Source organism: Mustelus asterias, chromosome 2 (genome assembly GCF_964213995.1).
Source record: "Mustelus asterias chromosome 2, sMusAst1.hap1.1, whole genome shotgun sequence".
NCBI lineage: Eukaryota > Metazoa > Chordata > Chondrichthyes > Carcharhiniformes > Triakidae > Mustelus > Mustelus asterias.
The window spans coordinates 16,001,995-16,022,576 of NC_135802.1; the positions used below are offsets into that span (position 1 = coordinate 16,001,995).

General features: G+C 45.8%; 1 protein-coding gene across 1 annotated transcript in view; it reads right to left on the minus strand.

Annotated features, from left to right (window-relative positions):
* The window catches only part of LOC144505537 (uncharacterized), a 77,064-nt gene that overhangs the window by 25,985 nt on the left and 30,497 nt on the right, over positions 1-20,582 (minus strand). The window contains exons 4-7 of the mRNA XM_078231668.1: positions 10,680-10,824; positions 7,537-7,771; positions 6,634-6,722; positions 1,886-2,157 (exon numbers count right to left, since the gene is read on the minus strand). Of these exons, the coding sequence (XP_078087794.1) occupies positions 1,886-2,157; positions 6,634-6,722; positions 7,537-7,771; positions 10,680-10,824 (741 nt within the window). The remainder of the gene's footprint in view (positions 1-1,885; positions 2,158-6,633; positions 6,723-7,536; positions 7,772-10,679; positions 10,825-20,582) is intronic.

The following is a 20,582-nucleotide window of genomic DNA, read 5'->3' on the forward strand; positions in this document are numbered from 1 at the left end:
TGGGGGTCCTTGTGCATGAGACGCAAAAGCCCAGTCTGCAGGTACAACAGGTGATCAAGAAGGCAAATGGGATGTTGGCCTATATTGCGAGGGGGATAGAATATAAAAGCAGGGATGTCTTGATGCACCTGTACAGGGCATTGGTGAGGCCGCAGCTGGAATACTGTGTGCAGTATTGGTCCCCTTATATGAGGAAGGATATATTGGCATTGGAGGGAGTGCAGAGAAGGTTCACCAGGTTGATACCGGAGATGAGGGGTTTGGATTATGAGGAGAGGCTGAGGAGATTGGGTTTGTACTCGTTGGAGTTTAGAAGGATGAGGGGGGATCTTATGGAGACTTATAAGATAATGCGGGGGCTGGATAGGGTGGAGGCGGAGAGATTCTTTCCACTTAGTAAGGAAGTTAAAACTAGAGGACACAGCCTCAAAATAAAGGGGGGTCGGTTTAAGACAGAGTTGAGGAGGAACTTCTTCTCCCAGAGGGTGGTGAATCTCTGGAATTCTCTGCCCACTGAGGTGGTGGAGGCTACCTCGCTGAATATGTTTAAAGCGCGGATGGATGGATTCCTGAGCGGTAAGGGAATTAAGGGTTATGGGGATCAGGCGGGTAAGTGGTACTGATCCACGTCAGATCAGCCATGATCTTATTGAATGGCGGGGCAGGCTCGAGGGGCTAGATGGCCTACTCCTGCTCCTATTTCTTATGTTCTTATGTTCTTTTGGACTGTGGGAGGAAACCAGAGCACCCGGAGGAAACCCATGCAGACACAGGGAGAATGTGCAAACTCCACACAGACAGTGACCTAATCCGGGAATTGAACCCGGGTCCCTGGTGCTGTGAGGCAGCAGTGCTAACTACTGTGCCACCGTGCCTCTCATGCTTCAAAACTCCGACAGTTGTAGGCCCAACCTGTGCACCTTATCCTCATAGGATAATATTCACAGCTCATTCAGAAATAAGCGATAGGTAACTAGTCTTGCATTTTAACAGTGGCCATACCTTATAAATGCCTCATTGGCTGCAGCATGCTTTGCAACTCCCCAAGGCCATGAAAGGCGCTACATAAGTGCAAGTATTTCTTTACTCTTTCTATTGAGGAGCCATTCACCCAGAGTCAAATCCTTGAGACGATCTGGGCCAATATGTGGTAGATACTATTTTGATGTGTAATTAGATTGGAAGCAAATACCTACAGAATAATTGTGTAATAAACAGGACAACAGGTACAATTACTGACCAGGTGTGATCAAGGCGCTATGTGGTAAATACATTTGTGAAATTGCCCATCAAATACTTAGCAAAGTAAACAGAATAGGCGGAATGTAATCTGAAATAACCTATTATTATATCAGGCTGCTTTGATAGATTGCCTCTGACACGATTTAGAAATGTAATCTCTGATATAATAAATGGAAATGCAATGGCCAATTTGGGCACTGCTTTTGGCCTATTTTCATCATTAAATTATAGCAGGACAAGACACTATCTCCCAGCAGTAGATGACCACAGAGCATTGTCTCTCAAATGTGTGTGTGTCTCTCTAATGTGTGTGGGTCTATAGAATGTGTGTGGATCTATGCAATGTGTGTGGGTCATAGAATCATAGAAACCCTACAGTGCAGAAAGAGGCCATTTGGCCCATCGAGTCTGCACCGACCACAATCCCTCCTTCATTACAGGCCTTCCTTCTGTAATGATCTTGAGTACATCCAGCATAGGCATGATGGGCCAAAAGGCCTCCCTACGTGCTGTACCATTCTGTGACCCATGCTATGTGGGACTACTTTTGCATAGTTTCTTTATGTCAAGACTTACAAATAGAAATGTGAAGCATCGAGGAACTGTCCGGAACGAACTAAATTACATCCCTCCCTTCACCCACCTTGGTGCGTGGGATGGAGATTGTAACTGTGCCTCCTTTGTTGGGAGTGTGCAATTTATTGAGTGTGTCCGCAATCTCCCCTCGTCTGTTCGATTTGTCTGCTCTCTGATGCATCGTTCTTCTCTGGAACTGGTGAGCGCTGTGTCCTGACTGGCACATCGGCAAGCTGTGGTGATTGGTTCTCTGTCATGTGGTCTAGAGTCACCAGTCTTCCTCGTGCTGTTTTCATGGTACATGTATTCCATTGACAAAATCTCCTGGGGCTCTTGCTTCTGGAAAATCAAAGATTACATGGATTTAGTTAGTGAGTTTTATTTCTCACCTGAAATTGTTTGGCATCCTTGTAATGCATCCTCCCCTAAAGCGAACCTTATGTGGGTTGGATCTCTGGTTTCTAATAACCAAGAGACCAGGATAGGCAGGGGTTGTTTCCTCTGGAACAGAGGAGGTTGAGGGAAGAGTTAACTGAAGCCTACAATACAATGAGGGGCCCACATAAAGTTCAAAGGTTTTAAAGTTTATTTATTAGTGTCAGAAGTAGGCTTGCATTAACACCGCAATGAAGTTACTGTGGAAATCCCCTCGTCGCCACACTCCGGCGCCTGTTCGAGTACACTGAGGGAGAATTTAGCACGGCCAATGCAGCTAACCAGCACGTCTTTCGGACTGTGGGAGGAAACCAGGGCACCCGGAGGAAACCCACACAGACGCGGGGAGAACGTGCAGACTCCACACAGACAGTGACACAAGCTGGGAATTGAACCCAGGTTCCTGGCACTGTATGGCAACAATGCTAACCATTGTGCCACAAATTCCTACTCCGATAGCAGAGAAGTCAGTAACCAGGGTACATAGATTTATCGCAATTAGCAGAAGGGGAAGGGGAGTTGAGACATTTTTGCACGCAGAGGATGATGGTAGTCTGGAACTCACTGCCTGAAAGGCAGTCCATCACGCTAACCAGCCTCCCATCCATTGACTCTGTCTACACTTCCCGCTGCCTCGGCAAAGCAGACAGCATAATTAAGGACCCCACACACCCCGGACATTCTCTCTTCCACCTTCTTCCGTTGGGAAAAAGATACAAAAGTCTGAGGTCACGTACCAACCAACTCAAGAAGAGCTTCTTCCCTGCTGCTGTCAGACTCTTGAATGGACTTACCTTGCATTAAGTTGATCTTTCTCTACACCCTAGCATTCTGCACTCTCTCCTTTCCTTCTCTATGAACAATATGCTTTGTCTGTATAGTGTGCAAGAAACAATACTTTTCACTGTATAATAATACATGTGACAGACCTGCCATCCCAGGAATCAACCTGGTAAATCAAATCAAATATCCTTTAATACCTTTAACTCAATTCAGAAATTTCCAATTAAACCCCAGCCTCCATGAAGAAAACGCAAATCACTTTCATAGAATAGAATCCCATCAGTGCAGAAAGAGGCCATTCAGTCCATCCCACCCAAGCCCTATCCCTGTGACCCATCTTTGGAGTCTGGGAGGAAACTGGAGGAAACACACAGACATGGGGTTTACATTAATCAGAAATGATCGCCGGAATTCTACTGCCCCGCACGCCATGGAATCGAAGCGGGCGAGGGGTGGATAACGGAAATATCCGTTGACCTCGGGCAGGAATTTCCAGTCTCGCTCGAGCGAGTCCATAAAATCCCACCCGATGTTTCCTTTTAGTACTGAACAGTGAGCGTAACCTTCACCTACATCACCTTTCAGATGTTGGAATCCCAACAGTGTCCAGAATGGTTATAGCTGAGGAGGCTATTCAGCCCATCGTTCTGGTGCTGACTCTCAAGAATAACTCACCCAGCCCCACTCACCCATTCTCTCTCCAAAGATATTCTCTCCAGATAATTATCCAATTCTCTTTGGAGGGTTCAGTTCGATCTGTTTCCGTCATAGTCCCAAGCTATGAATTCCAGAGCTTAACAACTCACAACATAAAATAAATTTTCCCCATTTTGCCCTTGCTCCTTACACCAATTATCTTTAATTTGTGCCCTCTGCCTCTTCGTACTTCTGCTGACAGGAACACTTTCTCCCTATCTACTCTGTACCGACCCTTCAGAATGTTCTATCCCTATCAAATCTCCATTTAATCTTCTCCAAGGAGAACTATCCCAACTTTTCCAACTTATCCACATAAATGAAGTGTCTCATCACTGGAAGCATTTTCGTGAATCTTTTCTGCACGCTCTCTAATGCCTTCACGTCCTTCCTGAAATGCAGTGCCCAGAACTGGGCATAGTATTCCAATTGAGGGTGAACCAGTGTTTTATATAGGATTAAGGTTACTTCCTGGCTTTTGTACTCTGTGCCCCTATTTATAAAGCCGAGCATCCTGAATGCTTTCTCAACATGTCCCACTACCTTCAATGATTTATGCACAGATATGTCCCAGTCCACTGTTTCTGTGTTTAGAATTGAGTTTCGGGATAGGGATGTTTTGCTGCAATTGTATAGGGCGTTAGAAAGGCCATACCTGGAGTATTGTGTGCAGTTTTGGTGTCCTTATCAAAGGAAGGATGTCCTTGCTATACAGGGAGTACAGCGAAGGTTTACCAGGTTGATTCCTGGGATAGCAGGTCTGTCATATGAGAACAGACTAAGTCAGTTAGGATTATATTCACTGGAGTTTAGAAGAGTGAGAGAGGGTCTCATAGAAACTTATAAAATTCCAACAGGGTTAGACAGAAAGAATGCTCCCAATGGTGGGGGAGTCCAGAATTAGGAGTCATAGTTTGAGGATAAGGGGTAAACCCTTTAGAACTGAGGCGAGGATAAATTTCTTCACCCAGAGGGTGGTGAATGTGTGGAATTCACTACCACAGAATGTAGTTGAGGCCAAAACATTGTCTGATTTCAAGAAGAAATTAGATATAGCTCTTGGGGCTCAAGGGATATGGGGGGGAATGGGGGATCAGGATATTGAATTCGATGATCAGTCATGATCAAAATGAATGGTGGAGCAGGCTCGAAGGGCCGAATGGCCCATTCCTACTTATATTTTCTATGTTTCTATGTACCCTTTATTTTACATTGCCACTCTTTATTCTTCCTACCAAAATGAATCACTTCACACTAAACTTCAGCCCCTACCTGTCTGCCCATTCCACCAGCCTGTTCATTGCTCTTGAAGTTTATCGCTATCCTCCTCCCAAGGCACAACATTTCCAGGTTTTGAGGGGATGGGTGCATAACCTTAAAATCAGAGCGAAACCGTTCAGGGGATTCTATAGGAAGCACTTCTTCATTTCAAATTCTAGAACTCAACTCCCCCAAAAAGCTGTTGACCCTGGAGTTAGACTGGAAATGTTAAAATTGAGACTAATTGAGCTTGGTTAGGTGTAAATATTAAGGAATGTGAACCAAGGCAGGTAATTAGAGTTAAGGGACAAATCGCCCATGATCTAATTGAATGGCAGAGCAGACTAAAAGGGCCAAATGGCCTCCCTCTGTGTTTTTATTGCCACACTCTCAGGCAGTTTGGTCATGCTTGCAGGAGACCCCATGCAGTCCCCAACTTGCAGGATACTGCGAGGCTTGGATAGAGTGGACGTGGAGAGGATGTTCCCACTAGTAGGAAAAACTAGAAACAGAGGGCACAACCTCAGGCTAAAGGGACATTGAGGCACAACCTCAGGCTGGGCGGCACGGTAGCACAGTGGTTAGCACTGCTGCTTCACAGCTCCAGGGACCTGAGTTCGATTCCCGGCTTCAGTCACTGTCTGTGTGGAGTTTGCACATTCTCCTCGTGTCTGCGTGGGTTTCCTCCGGGTGCTCCGGTTTCCTCCCACAGTCCAAAGATGTGCGGGTTAGGTTGATTGGCCATGCTAAAATTGTCCCTTTGTGTCTTGAGATGTGTAGGTTAGAGGGATTAGCAGGTAAATATGTAGGGATATGGGGGTAGGGCCTGGGTGGGATTGTGGTCGGTGCAGACTCGATGGGCCAAATGGCCTCTTTCTGCACTGTAGGGTTTCTATGATTCTATGAAATGCGTAATTAGAAAAGAGTATTCCTTGAAAAGAATCCTTGGAAACCATCAGTTCCGCCTCCTTCTCTCCTGCAATGGTTTCACTGAAGAGGATTTCCAGAATGCTGTCCATCCAGTTTAATTTGGAGCTGATCCGGTGCCGCCCAACCGCAAGGTAATCTGCCGCTGGCAAAGTATTTGTTTTCTTATTAATTTTGTTTAAAGTTTATTTATTAGCGTCACGAGTAGGCTTACATTAACACTGCAATGAAGTTACTGTAAAAATCCCTTAGTCACCACACTCCAGTGCCTGTTTGGGTACACTGAGGGAGAATTTATCATGGCCGATGCACCTAACCGGCACGTCTTTCAGACTGTGGGAGGAAACCGGAGAACCCGGAGGAAACCCACGCAGTCACCGGGAGAACGTGCAAACTCCACACAGACCCAAGCCGGGAATTGAACCCGGGTCTCTGGCGCTGTGAGGCAGCAGTGCTAACCACTGTGCCACCGTGCCGTGTAGATGTTGGGCAGGTTCTCTACACTCTAGCTGTGACTGCAACACAACATTCTGCATTCTCTCCTTTCCTTCTCTATGTACGGTATGCTTTGTTTGTATAGTGCACAAGAAACAATAGTTTTCACTGTATACTAATACACGTGACAATAATAAATCAAATCAAATAATGTTTTATTTTTTGGCCTCCCCTCATGATTGTGCTCTGACCCAAAGAAAAAATCACCCCGCTGATTACCTCACTCTGTCTTAGACGGTCACGTAGATGTTCGATCTGATTCCAAGCGTTCCCCAAGTCTTCCGTCAGCCTGGAATTTAATAGCAATGCTGCAAAGGGAAGGCGAAGGTTGAGAGGGGGTTTGAAGGAGGTGTTCAACAATCACGAGCCCAGACAGAGCAGACAGGGAGCTACGCTCATCCTCGGTGGGAGCATCGAGAATGGATTTGTAATGATTGACAGAAGAATCAGAAGTGACATGAGGAGGAACCTTTATTTTTTAAATAGAGCGAGGGGTTAGGATCTGGAAATGCACTGCCTGAGAGCGCGAGGGAGGCAGGTTCAATCGTGACTTTCAGAAGAGCATTGGACAATGGTTTAAAGAGAAAAGGCAAGGAGGAAAGACCAGGGGAGGGGTGTGGGACTAGCAGTTTTTTTTATTTATTATTGTCACAAGTAGGCTTACATTAACATTGCAATGAAGTTACTGTGAAAATCTCTTAGTCACTGCACTCCAGCTGTTCGGGTACACTGAGGGAGAATTTAGCATGGCCAATGCACTTAACCTGCACGTCTTTCAGACTGTGGGAGGAAACTGGAGCACCCGGAGGAAACCCACGCAGACACAGGGGGAATGTGCAAACTCTACACAGACAGTGACCTGATCTGGGAATCGAATCCCGGTCCCCGGCGCTGTGAGGCAGCAGTGCTAACCACTGTGCCACCATGTATCTCGTACAGGGAGCCAGCACGGACACGAGAGACCAAATAGCCTCCTCGCGTGTTTTATGCATCCTGCGATCAGCCAAAGAAGCCTCATTTATTCGCACAACTTAAAAACAGAATCAATCCCTACAATAACCCTTTAAAGAAAGAGAAGGTGGACTGTGGGCTGTCCACTACCATCGCCCCTCTTGTACATACTTTCCATTAGCTGTTCCTCGCACCTCTTCTGCATAAGGAGCTTCGGGCATTCCCCTTGGACTTCTCGAGACACTGTGGACTTGCGTCTATGGACCGACTTCTGTGGCGACGCTACATTCCATTCTGCGGAGGCTGCTTTGGCCAGTGCTTCCTGATCCACTTGATGGCCAGCTACTCTGGGAGATACCTGGATCACAAGCTGCCGTTCCTCCTCACAGCTTATCTGTTCCGTAGTCTGCATGGAGAGAGGGAAAAAAATCCACATGCGATTTAAACAATGTCAATTTTGACAGTAAATTCACAATTCCCCAGTGAGACTTGAGCCAGAATTGGAGCACAGAGAGATCAAGGGGTATATCCTTTCCACCTACAAAACATTAATAATATCCATTCTAAAGCTGTCACTATGAGCCAATTCCCCTTTGACTTTCTACACAGAGAGCAGCCCACATGCAAGTCTCTCGGCTTTCGTGTTCAGAACAGTCCACCAGATGAGCAATGTGACTCTCATTCCCTATTCCGTGATCTTTAAGACCCCCGTTTTATTTCTATCTCTTCCCAAGAGTGCTGACTCATGGTTGCAAGAGTCATAGAGGTATCCAAGCACAGGAAAAGGCTCTCTGGCCCATTGCATCTGCGCCAGTTAAGGACAAACCACCTAACTATTCTAATCCCATTTTCCAGCACTCGGCCCATAGTCTAAGCATCACAAGTGCACATCTAAATAATTCTTAAATGTCAAGGCAGTGAGTTCCAGTCTTGACAGCCTTGAACAGTGGGCCCAAATGTCAAGTGTGTCATGTCTGCTCCTTGCACTGGCAAGAAAGTCTACCAAAGCAAGACTCACAGCCAGTTGTCACCCCCAATTCTCTCTCTCTCTTTCTCACTCACACACACACACACACACACATATACAAACACACAGACTTTGGAGCTGGGATACAAAGAGAACACTCCTCATCAACTCCCCAAGTCAAGATATGGCGATGCCAGCGTTGGACTGGGATGGGCTCAGTAAGAAGTCTCACAACACCAGGTTAAAGTCCAACAGGTTTATTTGGAATCGCGAGCTTTCATCAGGTGAGTGGAGAGGTGGGTTCACAAACACGGCATATTTCGGCACGGACTCAATTGCAAGATAATGGTTGGAACCACATCAGGGATAGCCAGTTTGGTTGGAATCCTTCACTTGTCTAATCCGTGCTGCCATAACCAATTAAAGAGCTTATTGTGTCCTGTGAAGCACATTTCATTCATTATTAACATAAACCCCCAGGCAGGAGCCCACTCTGAGGATCAGTGCTGCCAATCCACACCACAAGAGCAATGGGAACTTTTAGATTTAGTCCTTTCGTGGGGCATGGGCATCGCTGGCAAAGCTGACATTTGTCACCCTAATTATCCTGGAACTAATTTGGCCATTTCAGAGGGTAGTTGTGTGGTTGACTGGGTAATGATGGCAGATTTCCTTCCCTAAAGAGACATTAGTGAACCAGAGGCAGTTTCTTTGGTGACAATTGATGACAGTTTCATGGTCACCATCACCATGATTCCAGATTTAATTCCAGATTTTAGTAATTGTATTTAAATTCCACCAGCTGCTGCGGTGGGGTTTGAAACCATGTCCCCAGAACTTTAGCCTGGGCCTCTGGATTGCTAGTCCAGTGATTCACCCACTGTCTCCCCATGACTAAGGTAAAGAGGTTGAGGTTTAGCACCCTGACCTCTGCATTTCAGTCGCACCCAGACACTTCAGCCCACAAACCAGGCTGGCACTCCTGTGCACTACTGCAGGAGTGCTGCAGTGTCAGAAGTGCAAATCTGGACTGAGATATTCAACAAAGCCTCCATTTGCCCTCTCAGGGGGAAAGTAAAAGATTTTCTAATACTATTCCAAGCAAGCCTGGCCAATAGTTATCCATGAACCACCATCACTGACAGTGCAAACTGACCTTGTAGTGAATTGGTTCATATAATGACTGAGTTCAAAGGCACGACATTGACCGTACAATGCTTACCCTGAGGTCATGAACAGGGATGTATAAATGCATGTCTGGCAGCATCTGGAGAGAAAAGAGCTGACGTTTCGAGGGCAGATGACCCTTTGTCAAAGCTTTGACTGGACTCGAAACGTCAGCTCTTTTCTCTCCTTACGGATGCTGCCAGATCTGCTGGGATTTTCCAGCATTTTCTCTTTTGGTTTCAGATTCCAGCATCCACAGTAATTTGCTTGTTTATATAAATGCACGTTCTTTCTTTCCTAATTATTGCCTATTTTAACTGAGGATTATCCTCACTATAAAACTGCCACAAACAATGAAGTGCACCACCACCATCATCTCCTCAGAGTAACTACGAAATGAGCAGTAAACACTGGCCTTGCTGAGGAAGCTTACGCCCTGGCACCTTCTTGCACGCTAGCATGCCCTCAAATTACCTCTTTTACTCCAATTCTATTCCAACTCTTCTAAACTTTCTAATAATGCTCTGTGACTGTAACACTATATTCTGCGCCCCTTCTTTCCTTCTCCCCTATGTTCTCTATGAACAGTATGCTTTGTCTAGCGTGCAAGAAACAATACATTTCACTGTATCCCAGTATTAACCAATGCTGGAAAATGCATGTCCATAGAATCCCTACAGTGCAGAAGGAGGCCATTCGGCCCATCGAGTCTGTACCGACCACAATCCCACCCAGGCCCTATCCCCATAACCCTAATTTACCCTGCTAATCCCCCTGACATTAGGGTCAATTTAACATGGCCAATCAACCTAACCCGCACATCTTTCGGACTGTGGGAGGAAACCCACGCAGACAACATGCAAACTCCACACAGACAGTGACCCGAGGCCGGAACTGAACCCGGGTCCCTGGCGCTGTGAGGCAGCAGTGCCAACCACCGTGTCACCGTGCCGCCCACCATGTGAGAATAGTAAATCAAATCAAATCGGTTAAGAGGTGAGCACAGCAGCATTGCCATGTCAGCAGGTTCAGGAATGTTTGAGGTGCGGAGGAGATTCAGAGACATCAACTTTACCCACTTCACCTTCGATTTTCAATCTCACACAAATCTGCCTTTTATTAGCGCAGTGTGAGGCTCCATTTGGGGGAATTGGGTATAGGTTTACAGGAGGCGTCCTACCTGTGACGCAGACTGGGCACTGAATGCACTGCCGAGGTTACTGGAGTTTGTCTGAGTGCTGGTTGAAGAATAATTGCAATGTGCCCGTGACATGCTGAGCAAGCGATGGATCTCCAGTTGCTGTGCTTTGATGGTTCGTTCTAATCTGGAACAGAGAGTTAACGATTCTTTATTTCACTTCACACAATCTAACACCTCTCACAACATCAGGTTAAAGTCACTGCTCCTTCATCAGGCTCCTGATTCCAAATGAACCTGTTGGACTTTAACCTGGTGTCATGGGACTTCTTACTGTGCTTACCCCAGTCCAACGCCGGCATCTCCACATCGTATCTAACACATGTTTGCGAGCACAGTGTACAAATCAGGAACGGGTGAGATGGTGGAGCCTGCAGCCATCTCTCTGCCTCGCTTCTGCTGCCACTGCCACAAGGAGGAGGTTTGACCTAAGCAGCCACAGCTGGAGCACGGACACCAGGAGCAGGACTGACACCGGGAGCAGCCAGAACACTGACACCGGCAGGACTGACACCAGGAGTGAGACTGACCACAGGAGCGTCCAGACACTGGCACCGGCAGCAGGACTGACACCGGGAGTGGGACTGGCACTGGGAGCATCCAGGACACTGACACCAGGAGCAGCCGGACTGACACCAGGAGTGGGACTGACACTGGGAGTGGGACTGACATCGGGAGTGGGACTGACATCGGGAGTGGGACTGACACCGGGAGTGGGACTGACACCGGGAGCATCCAGAGCACTGACACCAGGAGCAGCCGGAGCACCGACACTAGGAGAAGGGCTGACACCCGGAGCGTCCAGATCACCTACGCTGGGAGCAGGACTGACACTGGGAGGATCCAGAACCGACACTGGCAACAGCTCCGAGGAACAGCAGCACCGGTGGAGAGTTGCAGGGAAGAATTTCCTTCCTTACTCCATATGGTGGGAAGTAATGGGTTTAATCAGTGGGATTATGGCCGGAATTCTCTGCCGCCGGCTTAGCCAGTGAAGACGGAGAATTCGGCGTTCAGGAAGAGAATCCTGCCCATAATCTGATTTCCATGTGAGAACCGTGGAATTTCACAGCACAAATGGAAGCTATTTGGTCCATCCCTGTAACTGTACAGCTCTGAAAGAACTATCCACATCATCTTATTTCCCATACTTCTCTATTTTTTAAATTTTAGATATGAAACATATGATGGAGCGTATTCCTGTTTGTGGAGGGAACATTCCATGTCCTAACAATCCCTATCAATAGTTATTGTATCATCAGGTTTAATTTGGTTGAGAAAATTATTGCTGCAGACAACTTGATCCCTGTTGTAAGAATGGGTTCAATTTTCAGCTCAAAATAAATGGAAATGGGATCATGCTGATTGATGGAAATCAGTTATAGAAGAGAAAAATAAAGTTATTTACATATATAGTCAGAAACTCTTGTTATGTCCATTTCATAAATAAGATGTCTTAATGAAGGTCCATAAGAGAAGTAGCCTCAAAAATAAATATATCACCAAGTATAAATATTTCACCAAGATTTCATTTCTCGGTATCAGCTATTGCTGAAATTAACTCCTGCCACTGTTGAATGCCAAAAAAGTGCACTGGGGAAAAAACAACAGATCAGGTGGAATTACCATGGTACAGATTTATAAGCTCTGTGAGTGGCCAGAAAAGTCACATAGGTCCTTTGAAAGATTTAGCATGGTGGTTAGGATTAAGGAGTAGGATATGGCTGAAGTGTAGATATATATATATGTTTTGTATCCATTTTCACTATTAAAGTTTATCTGTTAGCCACTAGTACGGCTTACATTAACAATAAAGTTACTGTGAAATTCCCCTAGTCACCTGTTCAGGTCAATCCCCTAACCAGCACGTCTTTCAGACTGTGGGAGGAAACCAGAGCATCCCCACACAGACACAGGGAGAACATGCAAACTCCACACAGACAGTGACCCAAGCTGAGAATTGAACCGGGGGTCCCTGGTGCTGTGAGGCAGCAGTGCTAACCACTGTGCAACTTTTGAAGATGACACAGTGGTAGGTACAAATGCTTTAGATATGGACTCCTTGAATGTGAGGGGATTTCTAGGGGATTGTCACAGTAACTTCATTGCAGTGTTAATGTAAGCCTACTTGTGACACTAATAAACTTTCAACTTTAACTGTAAATGTATAAATGGCCTTAACTTGGTTTGAGGCACTGAAGATTGATCAGGTTACTGAACCTGACAACATTTAACCTCAAATCCTGTAGAAAATCGGAGAGGTACAATGCGAGCATTCATTTAGCTGACTAATAGTTCTTTGAGATCTAGGCTAGTTTGAATTGACTGGGGGAAGAGCATGGTGTATGAATGCTTGCACACATGTGCCAAGCTCCATCCATTGACATCGATGTAGGAATAAGAGGAGGCCATTCAGCCCCTTGAGCTTGTTCTGCCAGTATGGCTGATCTGAATCTTAACTATATTGACGCATTTTGTTCAATATCCTGTAAATAAAGCTCTGGTTATTCATGTTTTTAATAGGCTTGAATCACGTAATTAGACTGTCGAATAATGAATTTCTAGCTGTGCTAAAGACTAATGATTCAATGATTCATAGTTCAAAATAAAATCACAACCGGCACAAATAATTTTCACTTAAAAAGTATAGTTTCACTGACGCTTGGAGCCTCATAGAGTCATAGAGGTTTACAGCATGGAAACAAGCCCTTCAGCCCAACTTGTCCATGCCGCCAAGTTTTTACCACTAAGCTGGTCCCAATTGCCCGCGTTTGGCCCATATCCCTCGAGACCCATCTTACCCATGTAACTGTCTAAATGCTTTTTAAAAGACAAAATTGTACCCGCCTCTACTACTGCCTCTGCTAGCTCATTCCTGACACTCACCACCCTCTGTGTGAAAAAGTTGCCACTCTGGACCCTTTTGTATCTCTCCCCTCTCACCTTAAACCTATGCCCTCTAGTTTTAGACTCCCCTACCTTTTAGAAAAGATATTGACTATCTAACTGATCTATGTCCCTCATTATTTTAGAGACCTCTATAAGATCAACCCTATGGCTCCTATACTGGTACGAGACACATCATGAGGTGATACATCCCACGCACAGGTGTGATCCGATGTGATTCAGAGATCAGTTCCATTCCGGTGCACTGATAGTGAGGGTAGCGATGGGAGTCACAAATGTTGAAACTCAGCACCCGACAATGAGAAGGAAGGTTTAATATCGTATACACTCCCACTATCCCTTCTCACTCAAACCTCCATTGATCCAAGAGCAGCTCTGGCTGGTATCCATGGAGACAGCAATGGGCTCAGCCAACCTGCTCTCTCAACCGAGGAGCGGAACGTAGGTTCGGGGAATTTACTAAGTGCTTGAGGGGAATTGGAACTTTTGATATAAAGGTTTGATGACAGCTTACTTGATACTGATTTTAAAAAATCTTACTTTCCTTTCTGCTTCAATGACAGGCACTAACAAGTTGTGTCTTTCAAGCATTCTTCCCTAGATGACTGCAGGATTACAGCAGCAAGGCCGTGCTCAGATACAAAGAAAAAAGCGATATTTCGATTAAAAAAACTTCCATGACTTCAAAACATCTAACGGGCTTTACGGCCGGTGGAGAATTCTTGGAAATGCAGTCTGTGTTGCAGTGTAGAAAGTGAAGGCGATGGTGGCATAGTCGTATGGTCACTGAACTGGTAATCCAGAGGCCCAGGCTAATGCTCTTGGGACTGTGGGTTCAAATCCCACCATGGCAGCTGGTGGAATTTAAATTAGAAATATAGAAAACAGGAAATTCAATTTGGAATTATCGAGCTACTCTCAGTATTGTCAACATGACAACTGGTCATAAAAAAACCCATCTGGTTCACTCATGTGCTTTAGGGAAGGAAATCTGCCATCCTTACCTGGTCTAGCCTAGACATAACTCCAGACCCACAGCAACTGCCCTCTGTAATGGCCGAGCAAGTCCTTCACCTCATTTTTAATTTTGATTTGATTTATTATTGTCACATGTATTGGTATGCAGTGAAAAGTATTGTTTCTTGCACGCTATACAAAGCATAGCATAGATAGAGTAGGAATGGAGAGCGTGCAGAATGTAGTGTTACAGTCATAGCTAGGGCGTAGAGAAAGATCAACTTAGTGCAAGGTAGGTCCATTCAAAAGTCTGATGGCAGCAGGGAAGAAGCCATTCTTGAGTCGGTTGATACGTGACCTCAGACTTTTGTATCTTTTTCTTGAAGGAAGAAGATGGAAGAGAGAATGTCTGGGGTGCGTGGGGTCCTTGATTATGCTGGCTGCTTTGCCAAGGCAGCAGGAAATGACAATGCCCACATCCAATGAAAGAATAAACTAAACCAGTGGATTATCAGGTGAGTGGCACTGAGGCACACACACTAAGAAGGTCCTAAGGCGCCTCATGCTGCCAACAGTGACAACAGGAATACTACAATTGACTGATCTGTCAGTGTTTCTGAGCTGAGAGCAGTAAAGAAAGAAATGACCCAGGGAGTGCTCGAAATGCTCCGGCAGCATCAGGGAAACAGTGAATCTGACTTCTTCACAACTGAAAGAAATGATGCAGTTGAGTCACCGACCAACACTCACCAGTGGAGCAGCACTCCAGCTTCAGCCAACATCTGGGAAAGTATTTAGCACGGCCAATCCACCTAACCAGCACGTCTTTCAGACTGTGGGAGGAAACCGGAGCACCCAGAGGAAACCCACGCAGACACAGGGAGAATGTGCAAACTCCACACAGTGACCCAAGCTGGGAATTGAACCCAGGTCCTTGGCGCAGTGAGGCAGCAGTGCTAAACACTGTGCCACCGAACCATGCTGTGTTCAGTATGAATATATCGTTCATAGAGTACATAGGGGAGAAGGAAAGGAGAGGGTGCAGAATATAGTGCTACAGTTACAGATAGGGTGTAGCGAAAGATCAGTTTAATATACGATAGGACCATTCAAAAGTCTGATGGCAGCAGGGAAGAAGCAGTTCTTGAGTCGGTTGGTACATGACTTTAGACTTTTGTGTCTGTTTCCCGACGGAAGAAGGTGGAAGAGAGAATGTCTGAGATATGTGGGGTCCTTAACTATGCTGGCTGCTTTTCCGAGGCAGCGGGATTACTGATTAAAAATCCGTTTACCTCAGCCTTGAGCACACTTAACGACCCAGCCTCTAGAGACCGTGCGGTAAACTAACATGAATACAAAGCTTATCTGCTCATGTCTCTTAGCTGCCCCATCTCTATAAAATCTGGACAAGTCCTCTTTGTGGGCTGTCCCTGTGTGGATACCGGTCATCACATATTTTACATTACAACAGCACTCAACTGGTTGTAAAACTCTCTGGGACCTCCTGAGGTTGTAAATGGAGATATAAAAACATAAGTTCTTTTCTTAACATTGCAACATATCAAAATTCAACAAATACGCTGTGTCGGGGGTGGCACGGTGGCACAGTGGTTAGCACTGCTGCCTCACAGCGCCAGGGACCTGGGTTCGATTCCCGGCTTGGGTCACTGTCTGTGTGGAGTTTGCACATTCTCCCCGTGTCTGCGCAGGTTTCCTCCGGGTGCTCCAGTTTCCTTCCACAATCCAAAATGTGTTGGTTCGGTGCATTGGCCATGCTAAATTCTCCCTCAGTGTACCCGAACAGGCGCCGGAGTGTGGCGACTAGGGGATTTTCACTGTAACTTTGTTGCAGTGTTAATGTAAGCCAACTTGTGACACTATTAATAAACTTATAGATAAAACTAAACAAACCAAAATGACAGTGAGGCGACCCACCCAAGTCACATAAAACCCTTTAGGACATGTTTCCCAAGGCCATCTTGAACACTAGAACGCTTAGTGGAGACTCTGAGATACTGAGCGCTGGAAAAGGGCTATTTGAGGAAATCAACTTTAAATTGCACTCACAAAACAGTTTAAACTGTTAGGGCCGGTCAAGGACAGTGGTGGGAACTTGTGTATGGAATCAGTAGAGATAGGCGAGGTGATGAATGAATACTTTTCTTCAGTGTTCACCAAGGAGAGGGGCCATGTTTTTCAGGAAGAGAAGGTGTTACAGGCTAATAGGCTGGAGGAAATAGATGTTCGGAGGGAGGATGTATTGGCAGTTTTGAATAAACTGAAGGTCGATAAGTCCCCTGGGCCTGATTAAATGTATCCTAGGATTCTTTGGGAGGCGAGGGATGAGATTGCAGAGCCTTTGGCTTTGATCTTTGGGTCCTCGCTGTCCACGGGGATGGTGCCAGAGGACTGGAGAGTGGCAAATGTTGTTCCTCTGTTTAAGAAAGGGAATAGAAATGACCCTGGTAATTATAGATCGGTTAGTCTGACTTCGGTGGTTGGTAAATTGATGGAAAGGGTCCTTAGGGATGGGATTTACGACCATTTAGAAAGATGCGGATTAATCCGGGATAGTCAGCACGGATTTGTGAAGGGCAAATCGTGCCTCACAAATTTGATAGAATTTTTTGAGGAGGTAACTAAGTGTGTTGATGAAGGTAGGGCGGTTGATGTCATTTACATGGATTTTAGTAAGGCGTTTGATAAGGTCCCCCATGGTCGGCTTATGATGAAAATAAGGAGGTGTGGGATAGAGGGAAAGTTGGCCGATTGGATAGGTAACTGGCTATCTGATCGAAGACAGAGGGTGGTGGTGGATGGAAAATTTTCGGACTGGAGGCAGGTTGCTAGCGGAGTGCCGCAGGGATCGGTGCTTGGTCCTCTGCTCTTTGTGATTTTTATTAATGACTTAGAGGAGGGGGCTGAAGGGTGGATCAGTAAATTTGCTGATGACACCAAGATTGGTGGAGTAGTGGATGAGGTGGAGGGGTGTTGTAGGCTGCAAAGAGACATAGATAGGATGCAAAGCTGGGCTGAAAAATGGCAAATGGAGTTTAACCCTGATAAATGTGAGGTGATTCATTTTGGTAGGACAAATTTAAATGTGGATTACAGGGTCAAAGGTAGGGTTCTGAAGACTGTGGAGGAACAGAGAGATCTTGGGGTCCATATCCACAGATCTCTAAAGGTTGCCACTCAAGTGGATAGAGCTGTGAAGAAGGCATATAGTGTGTTAGCTTTTATTAACAGGGGGTTGGAGTTTAAGAGCCGTGGGGTTATGCTGCAACTGTACAGGACCTTGGTGAGACCACATTTGGAATATTGCGTGCAGTTCTGGTCACCTCACTATAAGAAGGATGTGGAAGCGCTGGAAAGAGTGCAGAGGAGATTTACCAGGATGCTGCCTGGTTTGGAGTGTCGGTCTTATGAGGAAAGGTTGAGGGAGCTGGGGCTGTTCTCTCTGGAGCGGAGGAGATTGAGGGGAGACTTAATAGAGGTTTATAAAATGATGAAGGGGATAGATCGAGTGAACGTTCAAAGACTATTTCCTCGGGTGGATGGAGCTATTACAAGGGGGCATAACTATAGGGTTCATGGTGGGAGATATAGGAAGGATATCAGAGGTAGGTTCTTCACGCAGAGAGTGGTTGGGGTGTGGAATGGACTGCCTGCAGTGATAGTGGAGTCAGACACTTTAGGAACATTTAAGCGGTTATTGGATAGGCACATGGAGCACACCAGGATGGTAGGGAGTGGGATAGCTTGATCTTGGTTTCAGATGAAGGTCGGCACAACATCGTGGGCCGAAGGGCCTGTTCTGTGCTGTACTGTTCTATGTTCTATGTTCTATGTTCTAAACGCAGTGAAACATCCCAGGGGGCTTTACAGGAGCTTCAGACAGGATCTGGCACCGAGCCATATAAAGAAACATTCAGACAGGTGTACGAATACTTGGTTAATGAAGCAGTCCGTGAGGTGCATCTCAGACGGGGGGGACGGCACAGTGGCACAGTGGTTAACACTGCTGCCTCACAGTGCCAGGGACCCGGGTTCGATTTTGACCTCCAGTCTGTGTGGAGTTTGCACATTCTCCCCGTGTCTGCGTGGGTTTCCTCCGGCTGCTCTAGTTTCTTCCCACAATCCAAAATGTGCTGGTTAGGTGCATTGGCCGTGCTAAATTCTCCCTCAGTGTACCCGAACAGGTGCCAGAGTGTGGCGATTAGGGGGTTTTCACAGTAACTTCATTACAGTGTTAATGTAATCCTACTTAATAAATAAACTTTTTTTAACTTTAGAGGGATCAAGAGGGTTAGGGGCGAGGTAGCTGAAGCACAGCCGCCAGAAAAGGCATTTCATCCACACAAAACTTGGCAAAAACAAAAAGCTAGCAATTGACAGAAAGACTGCACATTCACAAGACAGGTCAGACTTATTGCAGGTAATGTCATATTACATGCTGTTAGCCTCCTCCTACTGCATTCCTCCAAATTGATGCAAGATGAAATCCCACAGAGAAATAATTGTGTCATTTGAGAATTTGTCCAAATTATTTAAAACGTTGCGCAAACTTGTCAACTTTTTTGAGGCAGCTCCGAAAGCAGGTGAAAGAGTCCATTGTTTATATGTCTCGATCTGTCAGGAACAGCCAACAGGTTGAGGAAGAGAGCCAGACAGAGCTAAGCTGAGGAGTACAGAGTGATGAAGGTGCAGGTCTCCAGATTTTAAACGCATTATAAATTTAGTATTCTGAATGATCACAGCAACAACCTTATTTTCACACACACACTGACAGCTCAAAGAAAAAATATTGTTCACGCAAACAAGGTAGCAATATCTGGGGAGGGGGGACCGGGGGGGGGCATGATGTGAGAGCAGGAGTGGCTGTGTTTCCGTTAGCTCTGGCACTACTCAAATCATTAATATATAATGTGAACAGTTGGGACCGAGCACAAATTCCTGCGGAACCCCACTAGTCACTGACTACCAATCAGAAAAAGACCCATTTATGCCAACTCTTTGCTTCCTATCCCCCAACCAGCTTTCTATCCATCTCAAGACATTAACTGCAATCCCATGTGCTTTAACTTTACACAGTAGTCTGTTATGTGAGACCTTGTCGAAAACCTTCTGAAAGTCTAAATAAACCACATCCACTGGTTCTCATCAGTCAACTCTACTAGTTATATCCTCAAAAAATTCCAATAGATTCATCAAGCACGATTTCCCTTTTGTGAATCCATGTTGATTTTGTCTGATTATATCACTGCCTTCCTAATACTGAGTTATGAAATCCTTGATAATGGACTGGAGTAACTTCCCCAGTACCGACATTAGGCTCACTGGTCCATAGTTCCCTGTTTTCTCTCTACCTCTCTTTTTGAATAGCGGGCTTACATTAGCTACCCTCCAATCTGTAGGAATCAGTCCAGAGTCCAAAGAACTTTGGAAAAGAAACACTAATGGATCTACTATTTCCAGGGACATTTCCTTAAGTACTCTGGGATGAAGATTATCAGGACCTGGGGATTTTTCCATCTTCAATACCATCAATTTCCCCAAAACCATTTCTCCACTAATGCTGATTTCCTTCAGCTCCTCACTAAAACATGTTTCTCTCAGCACTTCCGGTACAATTGAGTTGAGTCCCACTTTCAATCCTTGGAAAATCAGCTATCCTGATTGAGCTGGAGAGGCGAGGCCGGAGAAGTGTCTGTGGGACCGGCTCACCTGAAGGAGCTGAGGGTGAGCTCCCAGCTAAATGTTTTGAGAACTGGATACCACGCTTTCTTAATCTCGACACGAGAGCTGGATGTATTAATATTGAACGTGATGTCCTGTTTTCGAGGTCTAACCCCCAGCCGGTATTCACGCATTTTCATAGCTTCAGTTGCAATGGTTTGGATGAGGCTGGAAAGTGTCTGAAAGCTTTCTAAATGTAGCTTGCCCTGCTCTATCCTGCGACCCTGAGGGTGACACCTGATGGACCCTTAAGGCTGTTCAACAATCCTACAAAGACTTTGG